Below are 22164 nucleotides of genomic sequence, written 5' to 3' on the forward strand. Positions count from 1 at the left end.
GCCGCCATTTCCCGCGACCCGCGCCGTGCACTCACCCCTTTCCGCCTTTTCCGTCCGGAAGCCCACCTGTCAGCCGAGCAGCTGTGCGCTGCCATCCCGTCCCGGCGTCCCCCACGCTGTCACGCGTGACACGACACGACCTTTGCCTTTCGCTTCCCCCGAGGTCACGCCACGCCGTTTTCACCAGCATCAGGCGAGGCCCCCGTGCATCCGAGCCGTCCGTGACCGGCGCGCATCCGACGCCCGCCGCGAGTTACGCTGCCCGCCCGACACTGCTTGCTACTCGACGAGCGCGGCCGCTACGGCGCTGCCCGTGCCTGACCAGTCTAGCCAGCGGCCACTGGTCCACGCGCGGTCGCTCTCGGCTGGACGCCACCGCGTCCCCGAGCGAGAAGTCCTCCCACCTCTCCTCCTCGCCCGTCTCCCCCTTCTCCCCCCACAACCACCGCCCCGAAGCCGCGTGGAGCCCTCATCCAGATCGGAGCCAGCCAGCCAGCTCGCCGGGTGATGCCGTCCCTCCCGCGGGAGTAGCCGTCTTCTTTCGCGCCCCCACCGAGTCAGGAGCCGATGGCGGAGGAAGGCGAGGAGAAGCTGCTCGCCACGGTGCAGCACATCGTGCAGACGCTGGGGAGCAGCGACACCATGACGGAGGACATCCTCAAGGTCTTCTCCAACTACGACGGCCGCTTCTCACTCGACAAGCTCTACGCCGCGCGCGCCGCGGCGGCGGCCGCGGCGTCCAGCGGCGGAGGTGCGGGGGGAATCGGAGGGGAGCACTCGATGCCCGCGTCGCCGCCGCTGCCTCCTCCCCCCGCGGTGGCGGCGGCCGCCGCGGTGTCGGCCGCGGGGGCGAGGCCGACGTCGATGGAGCGGACCGTGCGCACGCTGGACCGCCAGATCTCGCAGTTCGTGGCCATGGACCGACTGATCTGGGCGGACTCGGGCGACGCCGACGCGTTCCTGGAGGCGGTCGACGACCTCATCGGCACCGTGCAGGAGCTGGATGCCGCGGGGACCAACCGCGCCCTGCTCGACCGCGCGGACGAGCTGCTCAGCCGCTGCATGGCGCGGCTGGAGGACGAGTTCCGGGCGCTCATAGAGCGCCCCGACGACGCGGCACCCGTCGCGCCGGGCGGGTTCGGGTCGGACGGCAGCGACGACGAGGACGACTTCGGCGGCGGCGACGGCTACGGCGACGAGCCGATCCCGATCGCCAAGCCGGTCACGGACTACGACGTCGTCATCGACGCTCTCTCGCCGGGCTCCATCGCCAACGTGCACCAGATCGCCAAGAGGATGGTGGACGCTGGCTTCGGCCGCGAGTGCGCCGAGGCATACGCCGCGGCGCGCCGCAGCTTCGTCGACGAGAGCGTCGCGCGCCTCGGCGTCCGCCCCCGCACCGCGGAGGAGGTCCATGCCTCACCATGGGAGGAGCTTGAGTTCGACATCGCCCGCTGGATCCCGGCCTTCAACATGGTGTTCCGCATCCTGATTCCCAGCGAGCGCCGCCTCTGTGACCGCGTTTTCGACGGCCTCGCCCCTTTCGGCGACCTTGCCTTCATCGCCGCCGTGCGCACCCAGGCGCTGCAGCTCATATCGTTCGGCGACGCTATCTGTTCCTCAAGCCGCGCGCCGGAGCGCCTCTTCCGCGTCGTTGACATGTACGAGGCTGTGCGTGACATCCTCCCTGACCTTGATCCTGTGTTCTCCGACCCCTACTCTGCAGCACTCCGTGCGGAAGTCTCGGCGATGTGCAACACACTGGGGTCCTCCATCAAAGGTATATTTATGGAATTGGAAAATCTCATCCGCCGTGACCCTGCCCGTGTTGCTGCCCCTGGTGGCCACATACACCCTATCACTCGGTATGTTATGAACTATCTCCGTGCTGCATGTGGGTCGCGGCAGACATTGGAAGAGGTGATGGAAGGTGACTTAGGTGCTAATGGAGGTGCACCTGTGGCCGTTGACCCTGACCGCCCCACCTCATCACTTGCTGTGCACATCGCATGGATCATGGATGTTCTTCATAAGAATTTGGATACAAAGTCTAAGGTTTACCGTGATCCATCACTTGCTTCTATCTTCTTGTTGAACAATGGCAAGTACATTATACAGAAGGTGAATGACAGTGAGTTAGGTGTTTTACTCGGTGATGAGTGGATCAAGCAGATGACAACTAGAGTTCGTCGCTGGAGCATGGATTATCAGCGGACAACATGGGGCAAGGTTACAACTGTGCTGCAGACTGGTAGTCCAGGCATTGGTGGACTCCCAGCCAAGGCGATGCTACAGAAACTGCGTATGTTTAACACATACTTTGATGAGATCTTTGCGGCACAATCAGAATGGGTGGTAGCAGATGACCAGCTAAGGGTGGACATCAGGGCTGCAGTGGAGGATTCAGTGATGCCAGTTTACGCCTCTTTAATTGCCAAGTTGAAGTCTTCTCCTGAAACCGGGCGTGATTTGTACATCAAATACACCCCAGAAGTTGTTGTAGACCGCATCCATCACTTGTTTGAAGGAGCAGCAAAGTGATAAATTAGTCGGTAACCTGTTATGCTGCAGCTTCTGCTTTTTTGAATTTGTGAAGAGGCTATCATGGGTTTTGGATTCGTGGTTAATATCTTGTAGTCACATATGATGATGCTGTTGGCTCAACTTGCAACGGTGCATCGTTGTCTTTTGTCCTCCATGAGGAAGTTGTGGAGTTCAACAAATGTTGTATATGTGTGTAGGTGTGTCTGTATCAATCAGTAGTGCTATTATTTTGTAACAATATTAGGGTTCCATTTCTGTTTCAAACTCTATTTTAATTTAACCCCATTAAGTATTATGTGTGAAATTCAATATTTAATTCAATAAGTTTGTGCTCAAGGTTTTGAAATTCTAAGTTTTCCCAGTCCACTTTGTGGATGATCCAACTCTATGACGCCCAGAGTATCTGGAGCTCAAAATTGGCATCAAACCATGGAAGTAGAACCCTCAGGTCACTGCATGGTGTTATTACTTCCGACATTTTCAACAGTTAGCTACGTCGAACAGCAGAAGTGATGAAGTCACCAGGTGAGGCTGTTAAGAGGAACTTCATTGCCTATTATACCTTTTGATTGCAAATTCATCATTGCTAGCTTGTATGAAAGAGAATTAAAATCTTCACTGTGAATACATTACGCATAAATGTTTGGTTTTGTCAACTGTGGTTGCACTAAGTTGGTTTTTTTAGACAAGTATCTGGTGCTGTTACAAATAATGAATATCCTGCACAACTGACTGTTAGTTGACATTGTTATTTCCTTCTCTCAGAACAAGCAGGAGAAAACTTGCCATTTATGTTTTGGTGTTCAATGGTATGCAACTTTTCTACCCTACTACAGTTAGGAGTAACCAAGTGCTCAATGAATTAATAAAGCTGTCCATTATTCAATCATGTCATTTCAGTCTTTATGTCTTCAAATAACTTAGAACTAAACCAAGAATATTAAGTCCTAGAAATTCAGCTAAAGTTTTATGCTGCTACATAAAACTAGCTTAGTGTTACGTCTTTGCTTTGTTTAATGATGTTCTCATACGCGACACAATTGTTAGTTTATATTAGAATTATCAGAACACTGAATTTGTGGAAATCAAGTTATATTCCCCTAATGCATAAGTAAACAATATCCTAGATCTCCAATTTTTTATTACCATCTTGTTGAGGTTGTCCAGGGACTAGCTGCAGAAGCAATTACCTGATAAATGATGTCGCCTTCTTGGAATTGCAGTCCTAAATCTGGTTGCTTTTCTATTTACACTGTCTGCTTCTGCAAATTGAAGATCAACTTGCCATAGCATGCATAATCTGGATTCTTGAGACGCTGTTGTTATTTATCTATTTGACACTGCCCATCCATTATCATTACTGCTTATCATTTTCCACTGTGTTGTACTTTGATGATGAGCAGCAGGAGATACATCGTCAAGAATTGATGCTTGCTGGCATGATGTCACCTCGCTACTTGGTGAGAATGTACGGCAAAGGAAGTACCGGCGAAAGGTCCACTGGTGACTGGTGAGTACTACTCGACTTAATGTACTGTTTGAGGTCTAGATAATCAAGCAAAAACTTTGCGAGTAGGTTCTCACTGTAATAGGGATGATGGTTTTGCACTTTTGCTACACTAAAGGTTAGGGAACACTGCCACAGTGGCATTTCAAAACTTTGCCTCCCTTTCAGCCCAGGGGAGGGGAGGGTGAAGAACTGAAGATCTTCAGAACATCAGTTCATTTCAGGGTCAGAACATTGGTTGTATAGCATTTTCAGGGTCAGAACATCGGTTGTGTAGCTAACAATTTGTTGATATAACATTTTTAGTGGTTTTGACTGTCAAACTTTATACTGGAATGCATTTGGATTCTCCGTGGCTACATTATCCTTGTATGTCCTTCCAGCATGCATTACCGATGTTTGGGGCTTTTTGTGGACCATGAATTGGGTCCATATGGACTATAGAGTAGATTGCACTGATGCAGGGGAAGCTAATTTTTTCCCTGTTGGAAATGCTATTTGATGGCTCTGTCTCTGTGCAGCTCATGCTGATAAACCAGTCGTTCTGTACAGTAAAAATCTTCACTGGAATGACCAGTCTTTGCTAATCCTGAGAACTGTACACAACATTTAGATTGCAAAGGACAATCTGAAAATCCATTCGAACTAGATCCTAGAAACTAGATAGGTCAATCCCTGAATACATTCTACGATGCACAGGTCAAGATAACATACAGCAGCTTTCATTCGGGTCCTACTGCCGATGCTCGCTAGATCCGCTGGTGGACATGGTCCGCGGTGGCGGGCCGCTGACACTGCCGCTGCAGCACAGGTCCTGTGCTCCCGGGCTCCCGGCACAGCGGCATTCAGGCCGGCCTGGTCCTGCTGCTTCATGATGAGCACCGAGTAGGGCGTGTCGAAGTCGGAGGACGACGTGAGGAGAACGCCGATGACCCCGAGCTTGGGGCACTCGCTCCAGTCCGACAGCCCGTTGGCCGGCATCACCGGGTACCACCTGTGCCTCATGCCGACGACGATGAGGTCGTAGCCGGCCTTGTCGATGCCCCTCAGCACCTCGACGATCCTCTCCATGTCGCCGACGAGCTCCTCCTGTACCTTCATGTTCCTGCTCCTCGCCGCGAGCGCCTTCACCTCCTCGATGGCGCGGTTGTCCACCCGCCGGTCCGCCGGGTCGTCCTTGATGCCTCGTGCCGGCAGGAACCGCACGACGGCGACCGTCACGCCCGGGTGCCGCGCCATGCGCGCCACGTAGGACATGGCCTCGCGGTCGTCGCCTCCGCCGAAGAAGAGCGCCGCCACGGCCGCGTGGAACTGGGCCGCGCCCGTCGAGCGCCCGCCACCGCTGCCCGCGGAAGAGTAGTCTTTGCAGCGGCCCCGGGATGAAACTGGACAGCCCCACGCAGCCGGCGTTGCGGTCGACGAACACTGCGACCGAGCACGGCGCGACCTCCAGCACCTTGCGGTTGACGACGCGGATCCCGGCGGCGGCGTGCGCGCGCGCCGCCGGCGAGCATGTGGCGCTTGTGGTGGTGGAGGAGGATCAGCGACGTGTGCTTCTCGACGGCGAGGCGGCACACCTCGTCGTGCATGGAGGAGTAGGGGGAGATGGTGGTGAACGGGTGCACTGAGATGGCGCCCTCCGGGTGCCGGAGCTCGTGCCGGAAGAAGGCGTTGATATATGCTTAGCATTTCCATATGCTGCTTGTAAGATAGCACATGAACTGGTGATCTTTTGGAGATGTGATACTTAGGCTTGTGCTGATAGTGTGATATGATCTTGTTGTTGGAGGTATGCCATAGAGGCAATCATAGAGATGATGATATTCCATTTGTATCCATGATTTGTATATTATGTTAATTGAATATCCATTAAAGGCTACTTGAATTGATTTGCAATTATGTGGATTGTATGTGAAACTTATGGTTATTCTAAAGTTGTCCCTAGTCGGAGTTCATGTGAGGACACACATGAATATTAGACTAGCACATGTATTAGTTGATGACTATGTTTCACAAGTCATGGACATGGAGATGTTGAACTAATAATGTGGACACATGTGGAGACATGTGCTAGGACTGACCCAACACGAGAAGTAGTTCTCTCTTTAAACAACATATACGCCTTGTCCTTAGACCTGAGATTGTTGCATGTATTCAAGATGTGGATCGACCTACTTAGGGGCTATCAAACGCTACGCCGTAACAGGGTAGTTATAAAGGTAGTTTTCGGGTTTGTCAAGAAGCATGCTATGAGACATGGTCAATCAAGATGGGATTTGCCCCTCTCTGATTGAGAGTGATATCTCTGGGCCCCTCGAGTGATCGGATCCGAAAATGCATGGTCATGCTACGTACGGTTAAGAGTTAACCTACAAAGGGATTCCGAATCACAGGATCGAGAAAGAGCGGTCGGCTTGAAGCTAGACCAAATATCGTGAGGCAAAGGGAATAGCATGTATATTATGTTATGATGGTTCGTCTGATATGATCTTCGTGTGCGTATAGGAGTTGGCACGTCATGCTAGAGGCCGCTACCGACTATTGGGCCGAGTAGGAGTAATCGGGCCATGTCTATACGTATCCGAACCCATAGGGGCTGGAAGCCCAATTCGGATCTGATCCGAGTTGGATTAGGTTTAGAAGTACTAATGGGCCTCGGACCCAGAAGCCCGTCAGGAACCTCTATAAATAGAGGGGTGGGGGCGCCCTAGGGTTTACACCTTTTAGCAAAACACATCTGCCGCGCCTCCCACGCCCTCGCCTGTTGCAACTCGCGGATCTAGCAGTCCGGCTTGCGACGCTTCCTCCCTGCACGTGTGGATACCCTGGAGGTGTTGCGCCTGCAGCACTCGGACGAGTCGCCGACGAGCCACGACGAGCCGCCGATGAGCCACGACGAGCCGCCGACGAGCCACGACGAGCCGCCGACGAGCCGCGGCACGGGGGCGATCTTGCTGCACGTGGACGAGCTGCTGGACGTTGACGTGATCGACTACGTACGACTACGTTGATCGACTACGTACGACTACGTTGATCGTCTTCACTGCATCGACGCAAATCTACATCTTCCGCACCAGTAGTGCATCGAGTGGTAATCCCGTGATCCTTATACGGCAGTTCTTCCTGGTTTTACGCGGTAGAAATTTTGATTTGCGCTAGTGTAGCCTACCTCGTATCCCAACACTTGTCTCACCTAAGTTAGCTTTCAAAATCTGAATCTAATGATGTACTCCTGTAATTTGATGTTCACCCATGAGCAAATGTTAAGTTTTGGCTAGCTCTTTTATGAATGCCAGTTTTGTGCTTAGCTCTTGCTTGGATATCATGGGTCTTTTCAATCGGGTCTGTGATGGCTTATTTGTGCCGCAAAGGCACAACATGTGAAGTTATGAACTTGATATTGTAACGAAATTTGAAATATCTTGTTTTTGTCAAGTTTCTATGATATCTGGTGCTGAAACTGCTGTTGCTCATGTTGTCACACGCTGTTCGCCAATGAAGTGAACACGTGATTTCAACAACCTGAAAATTTGTGATAAAACATGGCTAAGGTACCTTTAGGGCGTTTTCAATGATCTTTTGTTGAGAACATGTGACCTTGTGTGAGCATTTCATCAAACTAGTGTTTATTCATGCTCGAGCTATCTATAGTTGATGCTTGCTCATGTGGTGACTTGTTTTCTGAACAAAGTGTAAAATTTGATCTAATATCTTGCTCTTGAGGTTATATCATGGTATCATCTTTAGCCTGTGGTTGCACCTGATCTATGTGATTTACCCCTAGTGCTCTATCTCACCTGTAGCATATTTAAATATTTTGTGATATATTTGAGAAGCTTGGTAGATTTTTTCCCATATCATGCATTCTCTGTGTGTTCTCATTTGGATCTTGATGTGTACATTGTCAACAAGGGGGAGAGATTGCACAAATTGCATTAGAAAGGGGGAGCTTTTGTTCTTGCGAGAGATGCATTTTGTGAGGGGGAGTTGCACTTTTGCATGGGCATTGTGGACTCTTTGGACTTCGAATCTTTGCTATCTCAGTTCTGTCAAGCCGTTGCCTCTGTCTTTGAGGGACTGGGATATTTCAGTTAGATTTGCCCAGTGCTTTGGACTCTTTGGACTTCGAGTCTGTTGGTTTGTCTCGGTTGTGTCGAGTAGTTGCCTCTGTCTCGAGGAACCAAGACTTTTCAGTCAAATTGACCTTGTGTTTCACCTTTGCTTGGTTTTTGGTCATTTGAATGAGCTTCTTTCGTTTTCTCTTTCTTTTCTTTTTATCCTTTAAAATCTCGTATGATTTGTGCGAGTGTTGTCAATGCACTCATCAAGGGGGGGATTGAGAGACCAATGGTGGTCACCCTTTGATGATGAGCGATCGACAACCGTGTGGCATGTGATGTATCTCTTAGCTTGTGATGTGCAGGTGATGAATGTGGCATGGTAGTCAATGGTGCGAGGTGAAGATTGACCCGAAGATACCATGCAGAGCCATGAGCGGTTCTCATAGTGCACGGAAGAGCAAGGGTACATGAGATGGAGATAGCGTCGACCAAGTCGGGGAGGAAGGTGATGGCAAGTCCAGTAACCCCGGGAGCAGGCGCGTGAAAGACTTGAAGGCGCCGTGGCACTTGGCGGGAGGCCGGACACACATCACCATCGGTTTCAATGGTTTGGCCTCAAAACCACAAGCAGTCGTGCGGCGGCCCATCGGGTTTCGGTGGTTTGGGACTCAAAACCACAAGCGGTTGTGTGGCAGCCCACATGGTTTGGTGGTTTGGTCCACAAAACCGACCCATTGGGTTTCGGTGGTTTGAGACTCAAAACCACAAGCGGTTGTGTGGCAGCCCACATGGTTCGGTGGTTTGGTCCACAAAGCCACCAGGCGCGGAGGTGGGTTTCCCGGTTTGCACCGGAAAACCGGGAGCACCCTCAAAAAGGGGACGTGCGTGTCTCGAAGGACGTGTGGCGAGATCACGGAGCTTGCGTCGAGGTGAAGCGAAATGTGAAGATGCCGGGTCCGTCCGATGGACAAAACCAACACTTGGACGATCTTGCCCCTTGCGGGTAGTTATCGTAGGGAAATATCTTAAGGGTAATTTAGGTAGAAGAAAATGAGCAGGCATGGTGGGATGGGAGGGGCATCAGGCATCCATCTAGTCCCCATCCACCACAAGTTATCTGTTTTGTTTTTCTCCTTCCTCCCACCTCTTGCTTGCATGAGAACTTGAACTCAATCATTCATAGTTTGTATAGATGAGTTCCTCGTGAAGTAATAAGAGAGTGGTAGGCGACGTGACAATCGATAGCAAGGTGCCAGTGGTGACTTCGTTAATCTCGAGGATTTGCCGGCTTAGTCTTCGGAGGTGCTCATAGGGGTAGGGTTACGTGTGTGTATTCGTAGGAACAAGTGTGCGTGCGTGTATGTGAGCGTTTGCATCTGTACTGTGTGATTCGGAAAAAAAAATCAAGAGATGGTTGTTTGAATTCGTGCTCATCTCCTCCTAGTTTCATTTGTTTCAAATTTCTCTTTTTCGGAGCTATTTTCGGGTGATTTTCGTTCGTCACTTGTAGCTGCGTTTTTGGAGTGATTCTTTGGGTGAGTTGATGTGCTAAGATCTTGTGAACATGCCTAGGATGATCTGCTAGTGATACAGTCACTTAAGCACGAAGGATTTTGAAGTTTGCCTGGTGTTCTTCCCGTTCTTCCCCTTTTTGCTAGATCTGCGATTCTGCGATGATTACTTGATCTTTTTCGAATTGGTTTCTCCATGGAGAAGGTGGGGAATATGGCAAGGACGATCTTTACATAGTTTGGTTCATTTTGAACTTGATTTGGTCATGTTTTTGTTCGAATTTTGCTTGTCCAGAAACGCACAAAAATTTTCGGGCACACTGACTTGTCTGGTGTGACCCTCTTAGGGGGTGTTTGGATCCCCGGGCTAAATTTTAGCCCCTGTCACATCGAATGTTTGGACACTAATTAGGAGTATTAAACATAGACTAATTACAAAACCAATTTCACAACCCCTAGGCTAAATCGCGAGACGAATCTATTAAGCCTAATTAGTCCATGATTTGACAATATGGTGCTACAGTAAACATTCGCTAATGATGGATTAATTAGGCTTAATAGATTCGTCTCGCGATTTAGCCTAGGGGTTCTGCAATTAGTTTTGTAATTAGCTTATGTTTAGTCCTCCTAATTAGCATCCGAATATCCGATGTGACACGGACTAAACTTTAGCTCCAGGATCCAAACACCCCCTTAGCCACAAGGTAGCGTCCGGTGTGCACTGCATGTGGATACTCAGCCGAAGGAAGCAGTTTCTTTTGGAACCCAAGGGACGGGACTTGAAGATAGGCCATAATGTAGCTGCTCAACCATTTTATGGCACTTCTCAAGCGCAAACTAACAGCATGAGGGGCTAAACTGGGTGGCCCTTCACCTCTTCTAATTGTAATTGGTTGGTTCTGCCCGGATTTGGCTGAAACGGTGATATACTTGCATTAACTGTGACTGTAAAATATAGTCTGGTGTCCTAGCTGCCAATCTGAGTGTAAGATAAATAGTCTGCTGTACCAGTAGCCGCTTGGGTTAATGTTTTTGGTCCCAAGTTTCTTCAAGCCGTTTCGAGTTTCGAATATGTGCCCGTTTGTGATTGTGGATTAGTTCGCTTTTCTTTGATTGCGTCTATTACGCACCACTGCTCTACGCCTCTACCCATGTACTAACAAGCAGCCAACGGCCCCAAGAAGAGGATTGCATTTGCGTACCAGGGGTGCGGAAAGAAAAATATAAGTTGTCTGAATGTAGAGTTCAGAATAGTTACCAACCCGAATTGCAATTTAGTTGTCTGTATGTAGAGTTCAGAATGGTTACCAACCCCGAATTGCAAGGTCGCAGGCAAGGCAACCATCCTGAAACACGGCTAGCAAACAACTTACATTGCAATAATTGCAAGGTCAACTTACATTGCAATTCCAATTGCAAGGTCGCAGCCTCGCAGGCAAGGCAAAGCTTCCATGTTCCTGAAACACGGCTGGCAGAATTTCTGAGTTAGGCCATCCTCGCCGCAGCTCGCAAACGGTCCTGCAGCATTAGCCATATGAAGAACTTTGCATTTCGGAGGTACTTTGCGCTGCAGATGCAGTTCCCCATATCTGATCTCGCGTCGTTCCTTCGAACGATCGAACTGCACCAGATAAGTCACTGGCGCTGCGTATATGCATCCAGGTGACGAAACCCGGCTTCTCCGATGATGCGTCGAGTTGAGTGTCGTGTGCAGGAGCTCCCATAGCTTCGCACATTCAGACGATCATGGTCAAGGTCACTGATCCGGCGATCATCTTCCAGAACGAGAGTAAAGCGGAGGGAACCATGCCGCCGGCGCGGTTTCACGGCAACAAACGAATCCGAATGGGAGAGGGGAAAAAAAAGACGCGTAACGGTGGTTGAACCTACCTCGGACGTCCGATCGGGACGCAATCCGACAGCCCTCCAAGTCCCGAGTTGCAATTCCATTCCTCGTCCCTATAAATATAACTCCACCCGAAGGCTTCGATCAGCGTCGAGATGGCGTGCTCGCTCCTCCCCTCGGCGGCGCCATTCTTCCCGAGCCCGTCGTGCCGCCGCGTGCAGCCGCTTTCTCCGTGCGCCCGGCCGTTCCAGCCGTCGCCGCCGCCCTCCCGCGTCGTGCTGGTGCGGTGGACTCCGCCTCCTCCGGGCTGGTACAAGGTAAGCTTCGACGCCTCGGTCTACAACGACGGCTCGCGGCGGGCGAGCATCGGCGGCGCGATCCGCGACGGCGCCGGCCGCGTCGTCCTGGCGTACGCCGAGCAGACGGAGCACTCGACGGTCGGCATCGTCGAGGCGCGTGCCATGATCCGCGGGCTGCGGCTGGCGCTCGCGCTGGGCCTGCAGCGGGTGGTGGTCGAGGGCGACGACCTGGTACTGGTGCAGCTGCTGCGCGGCGAGGAGACGCAGACGCGCATCCCGGTGGCGATGCAAGAAGAGATCGTCGGGCTACTTCGGTGCTTCCCCGGGCGCGACGTCCGGCACATCTACAGGGAAGGGAATCAGGTGGCGCACACCCTCTGCCGGCAGGCGTACCACGGCCCCGGGGTGTGGGTAGGCGGCTGCAACCGGCTGCCGCCCGCCGTGTGGGAGAAGGCCGAAGAAGACAGGCGTGGCGTGGCGCACGAGCGCACGGTGCTCCGTGCAGGTTGAGATCGATGAGCTCCTCTTCACGGCTTGTTGGAGACCAAGTGACTAGCTAGCTGACAAAGACAAGAAGGGCGAAACAACGGTCAGCACTCAGCCGGTGGCGAGGAAGGCGAACGCATGGACGCGGAACACGGCGGCGGGGCTGTCCGGTGCAAGAAGGTATCATCTGAGCGCCACGCGCGCGACACGGCAGATGGATCAGTTGGACTCAGAACAAAGACGAAGGAGCTAGCGTGGAAGAAGAAGCCGGGCATGCAAGGCTCGGTGCGCGAAGATCGATGCTGCTGTGCTTTGGAAACTTTGTTTCAGTTCTCTTTGTGTTGAAGTACAAAGATGAAAGATGTATTGTCTCATGAATTTTGTACTGATCATGGTTGGCATTGCCAATGTACTTGTCGACGTCAACCGCGAAATTGGTGTTAAGTAGTACAAGGTTAACGCTATGTTCCTGTTTGTGATGAGAATTCTGTACACATAAAACGTAGCTTTCTTACTGGCACAAACGCATACATAAAGATTGCTTTGTTTGTGTTTCGAATGAACAAAACTTATACTGACGGTTAACATACGTCGAACGTTATCTGCAATCCAAACACAAACAAAACTTATACCGACGTTTGGATGTAGATTTAGAATGGAGGCTTGTTCGAACACACATTTGCCACTCCCACCTAGTTTCCACAAAATCCAAACATCGCCTTTAGGTTATTCTCAATGAAAATAGACAGTTTCCAATAATACCACATCAATGGATGAAACCATATCTTTAATGCACCGGATTGGATGAAATCAGATGAAATGAAGCTCTCAAACCTTCAATATGTTTCGTAGTCTTCCTCCTCATAAATAACTTGCCATGTCAGCTGATGTGACACATCATTTAATGAAAATTAAACCCCCGCTAAGAATGGTCTTAGTGCATTCCACTGCCAAGCCCCAAAAGTATACGCTCGTTAATTGACCTTTGGATATTATTCTATTTCCCATGATGATCAAATGAGAGCAACTTATGCCAAAGGTACTAAACTGTCATCAGAACCCATTATGAACAAATTATGCGCTACCTCTAATATTTAATTTTCTATTACATGAAGAGCATTTTCTTATGTGCATATGTCGCCTAACGGCCTGAAAACTAAATAGTTGCCGTGCTATGATTCTTTGGTGTGTATATGTTCGTTATTTTCCTCTCTCTTTAATCGATTCCCGCTCTATTTCCCGCCTCCTCCTCTCACGAGACGTCATTTCTCCTATGTGCATCTGTTAGTTATCTTCTTTTCTCCTTGATCCTTTCTTGTTTCATTTTCCAAACCCTCCTCTCAAAAAGGCGTACCATATGTTGTCACACTAGCCACCATAGTTGCCTTTTTCACTTGCTCCTGCCAAGCATTGTCACGCTATTCCTACACCACTTATACCCGGTAGCACACACTGTATGTTTCTACCTCCTCCCATGATCATTCTATGCAACCCCTTTAAGCTCGTTAACATAGAAAACTTTGGCCGCAAACAAATCCTCCATTAATCTGTCATAGAGTTGAATTTCAGATCAAACGAAAAATCCTCGTTTAATTGCTATGGCTTTGGTGGCGTCACGTGGATCCTCCGCACCATCCATTGTCTCCCAGCTTGCAGGTGATTTCTCCTCTAGGTCCATGAGACATGGCCTCTCTGCCACTCCCAAGTTAGCCCTCCTCTTAAGTCTTAACTATTGTATTATCTGTATTTGTTTATACAGTCCTAAGGTTGTCTGAGATGCGATGTAAGTGATCTGAGAGCTCAATTGCATTGTATGCTTAACTGATTCAACTAGCCGAGGTTGTACCGAATTAGGTGAATTTAGATGCAGGATCTCTAACTAAACAGGGTCAAAATAGACCTAATAGGTAAACCCCTTAGTTGCTCTCATGCTCTAATAGGTAGACCACTGCTTTGATTATGTTTGGTCTACATCACCAATAAGGTGCTGAGTACTCTAATACAGTAGGGCGGACAGGTTTTGCAAGGATAGATTTTAAGTAAAAGGGATCTACTCCTGCATGCTTCCTTTGCCATGCTCTGTTCATAACTTGGGATTCGAGGGGTATGCAGGTACACATGCTGCTATATGTCACAGATGCCAAACCTACAATAGCTATTTTGTCAGACTGGAAGCAATACTAATCAAGAGGGCTTTGGTTCATATCTAATAGACTGAAACTAGAGTTTGTATTATATGGTTGTACTTATTGCTACTGAATGTAAACTGCTGTGGATATGAAGCCCAATTTGATTCATATAAAGATGAGAGGGTGCGTAACAGCTAGAAAGACAAATGTGAATTTGCAGTTCTAGGATAAGCTGATGTATTAAGAATGATCAGTGTTATAAGTGATAGTGAACATACCATTATGCCGTATGTCTTCGACATGCATACGTGCCCAGATCTTTATTATGATGAACATATATATCATCTGCAAACATGCTTGGGGTTGCAGCTGCGAAAGATTAGGGCTCTTTGTGTTAAACCCGAGCTGTTTACTGTATATGTGCATAAACCTCTGCTGCTCCATTTTTCTCAATCTAATATAACTGAACTAAAACTATATGTGTGTTTATTCGTATGTACAGTTTCTTCTTCCATTACAAATTAGTGCAGTTTGAGTTCTGATTTAACATCAATTTCAAATGCAGCTATATGTGTTTGCATGCGCCTCCAATGCATATATGATTTGGATAGGTGGCTGGCATCAACTAGGATTGTTACATCATGCTAATTGGTTTGCCTGATTTATTACCTGATGTTCTGCTTCTAACTTCCGATTTTCGTTTCATTACAGAGAATAGGCCCTGAGCAATGTGAATCTGTATATTTACAAATGTCAAGATACTAGAAAACAAAATCCAGTTTGATTGACTTCACGTGTTAGTGAACAGCCGTGATTCTCGTGCTGTGGCAAACCCCCCTGAGATTGCTGGTCCATAAGGTATAAATCCATCTTTTGCTTCGAGCATAACAGTTGATGGTTGATGTATGCAGCTATAGAGGTTTCTCGATGCTCTGCAAATTTTCCTTCCAGTTCAGTCATTCGCCAATTGAGGTCAAACCTGCAACTGCCTTTAGTTTTTATTCCCCTTATTTTCATACTGGATATCCTCATTGTCTGTGTCAATCTAGGTGACATGTCTATTTTGAAACCAAGCTACACATAATTTTGAATATGCAGGTTGTTTTCCAATGCTCTACAAATTTTCCTTCCAAGTTAGTCATCTGCCATTGAGGTCACCCCTGCAGCTATCTTTAGTTTTTATTTCCATCATTTTTCATACTGCATTCTGTATGCTCATTGTCGATGTCAATGCAGGTGATATGTATATTCTAAAGTCAGGACTAATTCAGCTACACATAATTTTGGATATGCATGTCTTATCACATTATATACTCCTTGCTCAACCTTTTGATGGATCTAATTTAGTAATTTTATGACTTGCAACATATATCTTAACGAAATGAAAGAATTGTGATTAGTGTATGATTTGCCAAAATGTGCCTCCTTTTGTGATGTACAAGTGCCAAATTGGCACTTCTATTGTTGTATTAAAATTTGCATTAGCAATCAAGAAGTTAGTAGAGGTTCATTTTGCTTGCCATCACTTACTCAAATTAGTTCTATTGGTCATTAGGTACATTTCTTTGTAAAACCTACATCCTGTAGCGTGTACTCATGCAAATTATAATTATTAAATGAAGCATATATTCTCTTTAAAAAATGTGTAATGGGTTACACTTTGCTTTACTATTCTCTATTTTTCGTCTCAAGAGCAGTTCATTTCGGACCTGAGCGTCATAACCAGATCACTTGATAATCTCACTATTTTTAGTTGTTTAATGGATGATGGTGTTGCCAAAATCTACATTCTCTGGATTTGCTATGCTTGATTGCTTGCAGGAAAGGTACAATTTACATTGGTCAACCATGATTTGAACTACTACGCAACGGCGGTGTTTAGCATTAGCATTTAGTATTGACGCGTATGATTGTAAAACAAACGGCTATTTTCACACTAGCCTGGAATGTCTAGGTCCTTTTTAGCACTGAATTTTTTTCCTTTTTCATTTCTTACACTGTACTGACAGGGTTATAACTTATATGAATTTATGGAATGTGCCACCATTGTTTTGTTATTTTTTTCTAATAAAAGTGAAATGTTTCCATACTTATTTAGATCTCTATTGCTTATAAAATTTCTGACACTACAAAACACAGAGCAGCGCGTCTCCGCAGGGACTTTACCTATACGGGCCGTTCTTCCTAGTTATTCTTACTCATAACGTTGACGAACATCAGATCACACACATTGGACATTGCTTAGGCCACTCTGTTTTATCATGTCTTAGCATGAATAAGTAATTTCTCTGGAAATGCCTCATGAAAAAGCCAACGCAATAATTTTGTTTCATTAAATAGAAATAGACTGATTGAAAGCAGCATATTTAAGAACTAGACTGATTGAAAGCAGCATATTTCGAAAATGAAATGCACCTCTCTTCCAGATAACAGGGGCATGCGACAAAACACGACAAATTGAGCTTAACACAGCTGCTGCTATGCATACATGTTTAAAGTACGAATACACAAGTTCACTTCACAAATAGCAGCATCAACCATTTATACATGGACTCGGAACAACAGCAAATGTAGTTCTTGACACTACAACTTCACAAAAGTAGAAGCAAGGCGATCTCACCACATCCACCTCATCACATAATCGACAGAATCACGTAGCATACCTTTTATTCAGACATACATGGGGTATTTGGATACGAGATGCTAAACTTTAGTTGGGTCTCATCGGATGTTCGGATGCTAATTAGGAGGACTAAACATGAGCTAATCACACAGATGGAGTCTAATTCGCGAGATGAATATATTAAGGCTAATTAATCCATCATTAGTAAATGGTTATTGTAGCACCACATTGTCAAATCATGGACTAATTAGGTTTAATAGATTCGTCTCGTGAATTAGACTCCATCTGTGCAATTAGTTTTGTAATTAGACTATGTTTAATACTCCTAATTAGTATCAAACATCCGATGTGACAGGTGCTAAAGTTTAGTAGGGGTATCCAAACACCTCCTAACTCAACACTAGTATTGCAGTTGCCATGGGCCACTCATCCCTTCCACTCAACCCTGGTATCATGAAGCACTCATCCCTTCCACGAGCTCTGGTCACTTCCATCCTCAGGATCCAGTAACCTATATGAAGGGAAATGAAAATAGGGCACGAATAAGTGGAAGCAGGGCAGATAAATACGTAACAAAATTAGAAAATTAAACCCAGCCGACGGTCATACCTTGTATCTTGGTAGCAGTTTAACTGGGCATCTGTGTATGGGTACGTCATGTCCAACTGTAGACTTCCAGTTCTTCTCCGTGCAGCTCTCGGTGCCGCTCTTGGAGTCCAGGCAGCCACTGTGAGGAGACACCTTGCATATCCTCTGTCAGAAATAGCTGGTCCAAGCTGTCCAACCCCTCAACACGCCTCAAGTTCCGACAGAGCTGCGCACGCAGCAGTCTGACTTGGGGAATATTTGAGACCGTCTCTAGGCCTTCACATGTCGTAGTTAAAAGTACCTCGGAGAGGAACGGGAAGTTTTCCACCACCTTAAGACTGCCCACACGTCTTAAATGGAGCTCCTTCAAGCTGGTGGCCTCCTGTCCAAGCTGCCGTGGCAGAGCTCTCAGCTTGGGGCAGCGCTCAATGTGCAACTTCGTCAAACGTGGCAGCAGCTGCATCCTTGGAGGTGGAGCTTCGTCCTTTTGCTTTGCAGCAGCTCCATCCTGTCCCCCTTCCTTACCCGCTACATCTGCTTCGTCTCCTTCAACAACAAAGGTCCACTCCTCCCAGTTGGGCATTTCCTCGATGACCAGCATTTCAAGCTTGGGGAAAGCAACTGCCTCTGCAGATCCGAGATAACACACCCCATAGCCAAGAAATTCCGATCCAATCTTAGTGACTGCAGTTGCTCCCTTGATCCTCAGAAACTTCAAGCTGGGGAGCTGTCCAATTGGAGGAAGATGCACACATGATTTACAATTTAGGAGTTTCAAGTACATCAATGATGGAAAATGGGTACCAGTATCTAGCCAGGTGGGAAACCTCCGACCAAAGAAATCTTCAATAGCTATATCTTCCAAGTTCCGTGGAGGGATTAGCTTCTTAAAAATCCCCTCAATATTGATTACATCCTCTTCATGATAATATGGTTCATCCGTACCATGAGTACAACATAAACATAATTGTTTGAGAAACTTTTTATCTACTAACAATGAATCTATACTACAAGTACATGCTCTTTCCAACTTAATCATATCAAGCTTCCTCAGCTGCCAAAGAGGACCAAGCTCATGTAGGTTCCATCCATATTGCATTCTAGCACTATTATCACTGCCACAGCCAATTGGAAATCCTTCTAAATCATTGAGAGACTTCAGCTCACTTATCCCTTTTGGAACCTGGTTTATTGGTGTTCCAGCAAGGCCAAGGCGTCTCAAGTTACATAACCGAGTTATTCCTAAAGGGAGACTATACAAAGCATCACATCGCTGCAAGTTCAATACCTGAAGGTTTATGAGATAACAAATGGACTCAGGAAGACAAGATATGTCAGTTCCATCAAGATCGAGTAAGCGTAGATGGATTAATTTTCCGATACAATACGGAATACTTTGTATAACTGAGCGAGTCAAATCCAAAACACGAATATATGGAAGTTTTCTAAATATTGTATTATCAACTCTTAATGACTTTTCGTATGAAGTTCTCAAAGTTCTCACTTTACACCGCTCCTTATCCATGCTAGGTAACACCACCATATCCTTCACAGTGACAACTGAAATACGTCTAAATTCACTAACTGCTCTTGATTCTGGGTCGCCAACAAAACATTCTTCTCTAGATAAATGACAAGCAAGCTGCCTTAGTAGATCATGCATTGTGCATTTACTTAGATTAGACCTCAAATAATCTGGTTGGAGGAGATTTCGATATATCAACTCATAATAATATTCCTCAGCTGTATCTTCTAGTAGTTGGCCATCTTGCTCATCTATGAATCCTTCGGCTACCCACATCCTCACAATATCATTACGGTAAATAATCGCATCTTCAGGAAACATGGCACAATAGATGAAACACTGCTTTAAACATTGTGGTAGCTCTTCATAGCTTAGATATAAAGCACTTGTTACTTCACTATGAGGTTTGCTCATGGACCAACTATCTTTTCTTAAAATATTCTTCCATTCATTCTCAGTTTGATCTTTGCTTGCCAAAACTCTAGCAACAACCTTAATTGCAAGAGGAAGACAACCACATCTGCGAACAATATCTATCCCTAAGTCTCGTAGATGTTCTACTTCCTTTTCTTCGTTGATGTCCATACTCTTCCAAAGTAACTCCCATCCTACATCGACTGACATTAAATCAACTCGGTGTATATGGTCCACTCCAATTTCTGCAGCAACAATGTCAAGTCGAGACGTCAATAGAATTATCCCTTTAGCCGCAGTATGCATTGGGATCTTCAATAGATGTGCCCACGTGTGAGATTCCCACACATCATCCAACACAAGAAAGAAGGTCTTCTTGTTGATGGCTAATTGTAGTTTGCTTTGGAGCTCATCAATTAATTCATCTTGCGTGTACTGCACATCAATTTTTCGAAGAATCTCCTTTAGAATAGCAATTTCGGAGTAATCTTTGGAGATACAAACCCATGCTTGTTTGTTGAAGTACCCTATTATTTTTCTATCATTATATACTTTTTGTGCTAGTGTTGTCTTACCAACTCCTCCTGTTCCAACAATAGCAAGCTTGTAAGACCTCTTGCTCTTATGCTCAAGTAGCAAATCTACTAGTTTTCTGCAAGCATGCGTGACCTCGTTACCCACAAGGTTGGGTTCAACAAGGTTGGAACTTTTTCTCAACTTCGGTGCTAAACCTTTTCCAGTAGGATGTATATTTGGGACTGATGAAAATATTTTATCCTTTAAAATATTGTCTATTCTTTTGTTTAAGTTTCTAATCTTGACAGCAACCTCATGACGTGTCTGGATATTAGAAAAGCAAGAGAAGGGGGAAAGGCCAGATTTGCTTGTTGATGGTAGAGAATGATCCGGTAATAGCTTGCTTCCTTTAGATCTAGCCAAGTCGATAATATCGTCAGCGTCATACATAGCATCTCTTAGCTGACCAAGCCAACTGTTAACACCTGATTCTTTTAAGTTCCTTTGCTCTGCGTCATTAAGAAAGTGATGGATTCTGTCCATCCTTCTCTGCAGTTCTGTGAGCTCATCTTTTACACCTAAAATTAGTATGGCCTCCTCTGTAACCATCTCTTGCAACTTCTTAGCACATAATCCAACGAAAGATTCTAGTATGATTGCCATGAGACAATGCAAAGACGTTGAGGGAGATCCACCAAAGGAGTTGCGGACTGGCAATGAATGTGCAAATGTGTTAACTTGATCTCAAAATTTGACAGTGCTCAAAAATTGAATTGCGTTTTGAAAGAGATTAACAGATACCACAGTACTGATTCTACTGTAAGATTCACATGGCATGTAGGTTAGTCGATATCTAGGACGCTGCGACTGGGACACCCTGTTATGTTTTTTTCCTCTGCATCTTCAATAAATCATGAATAATGCCACTCCATATAGATCACAAACTAATAAACTAGGTACATGATGTTCTTTAACGAAAAATGAGTAGTACGGTGAGGTATGAGGTATAAACTCTTGAGTTAGTGTGTTGTCCTCTTATTTTGTGCTTTTAAATTGATGGATGTAAGCTAACGTGGCCTGGATTGGATGTTTTAAATTGGGACAATATTTGGCTTATTACTCTCATTAGTTACATTTTGATCTTGTAGAACAGGACACTAACGCAACAGATTTCTACACGGTAGTATAGACGAAGTCATAAAAGATTACAATAACTTATGGTAATGAGGATGCAATGCAGAAATAACATTAATAGGAAGACTTACCTTACAAACCTAGCTTCCAGCAGGAGGAAATGACTTGCAACAAGATTCAGTAGTAATCATTATTTCTTGAAAGAAACAGTTTGCTTGGATCGATGGTCAACCCATCAATACTTGGCAGCATCCAGCGGACTGCACCCAAACTACAAATCACCAAAGGGAACAAGAAATCAGACAACTGAATTGATAACCCACTGATCAGAATGGTGCAGATGGAGAGATAGCAGTCTCTCCGAAGCATCCTCTCTGAATCTTTATGGACTAACCGTTGAATTCGAGCTTACCAAACTGAAAGGATATATATGATGCAGAGACAGGAGGAGGATGAAAACCCAAGGAGCAAACAAGCTAGTATGAACTGACTTCAGCATCCCTCTCTTCCTCCTGCTATCGGCATCATTCACTTGAGCATCGAGAAAATGAACTTGCACGCGTATTTAAGTGCATTCTGCTACTAGCTAGTACATTCGACTACGACCTGCAGTACCGTCCACGGCATGCAATCGGCAGAGCACGTACATGCAGGCACTAGTAGAGAATTGGCTTTCGATGCGTCCCCTTTTGTCCCGGTTTAAAGTTGACCCGGGACAAAAGGGGGTGCACCACGGTAGGCAAAAATGGAGGGGAGAGTTAGTCCCGGTTGGTTTTAGTCCCGGTTGCAACGGCTAGTGGAGGGCTGTCGGTGGCGGCACCCTTTTATCCCGGTTGGAGGCTCCAACCGGGATAAAAGGTGTAGTCCCGGTTGGAGCCTCCAACCGGGATAAAAGGATGTCCCTTTTGTCCCGGTTGGAGCTTCCAACCGGGACTAACCACTCAACCGGGACAAAAGGTGTTCCTTTTTGTCTCGGTTGGA

At 46.7% G+C, this 22164-nt stretch overlaps 4 protein-coding genes across 4 annotated transcripts; 2 read left to right on the forward strand and 2 right to left on the reverse strand.

The window, feature by feature from the left end:
- Positions 1-325: 325 nt before the first annotated feature.
- LOC117849559 (exocyst complex component EXO70B1) lies at positions 326-2880 on the forward strand. The gene has a single exon (XM_034731139.2). The coding sequence runs from the start codon at positions 568-570 to the stop codon at positions 2539-2541; it is 1974 nt and encodes a 657-aa protein (XP_034587030.1). The 5' UTR covers positions 326-567; the 3' UTR covers positions 2542-2880.
- A 1839-nt stretch (positions 2881-4719) lies between these two features.
- On the reverse strand, positions 4720-5308 carry LOC140222167 (cation/H(+) antiporter 15-like). The gene is made up of 2 exons (XM_072292374.1): positions 4845-5308; positions 4720-4726 (listed from the first exon to the last, which is right to left on the reverse strand). Exons 1-2 carry the CDS (start codon positions 5306-5308, stop codon positions 4720-4722), a joined length of 471 nt encoding a protein of 156 aa, XP_072148475.1.
- Positions 5309-11624: 6316 nt separating this feature from the next.
- On the forward strand, positions 11625-12729 carry LOC117849083 (uncharacterized). The gene has a single exon (XM_034730681.2). It carries the CDS (start codon positions 11625-11627, stop codon positions 12276-12278), a length of 654 nt encoding a protein of 217 aa, XP_034586572.1. The 3' UTR covers positions 12279-12729.
- Positions 12730-17638: 4909 nt separating this feature from the next.
- Positions 17639-21062, reverse strand: LOC117850583 (putative disease resistance protein RGA3). Its single transcript, XM_072292299.1, is given in 5 exon segments — positions 17639-19778; positions 19894-19919; positions 19970-20060; positions 20109-20452; positions 20498-21062. Coding segments are annotated over 5 exon segments (2793 nt in total). The 5' UTR covers positions 20713-21062; the 3' UTR covers positions 17639-17661.
- Positions 21063-22164: the final 1102 nt, after the last annotated feature.

This window comes from Setaria viridis, chromosome 3, assembly GCF_005286985.2.
Source record: "Setaria viridis chromosome 3, Setaria_viridis_v4.0, whole genome shotgun sequence".
NCBI classification, from domain to species: Eukaryota; Viridiplantae; Streptophyta; class Magnoliopsida; order Poales; family Poaceae; genus Setaria; species Setaria viridis.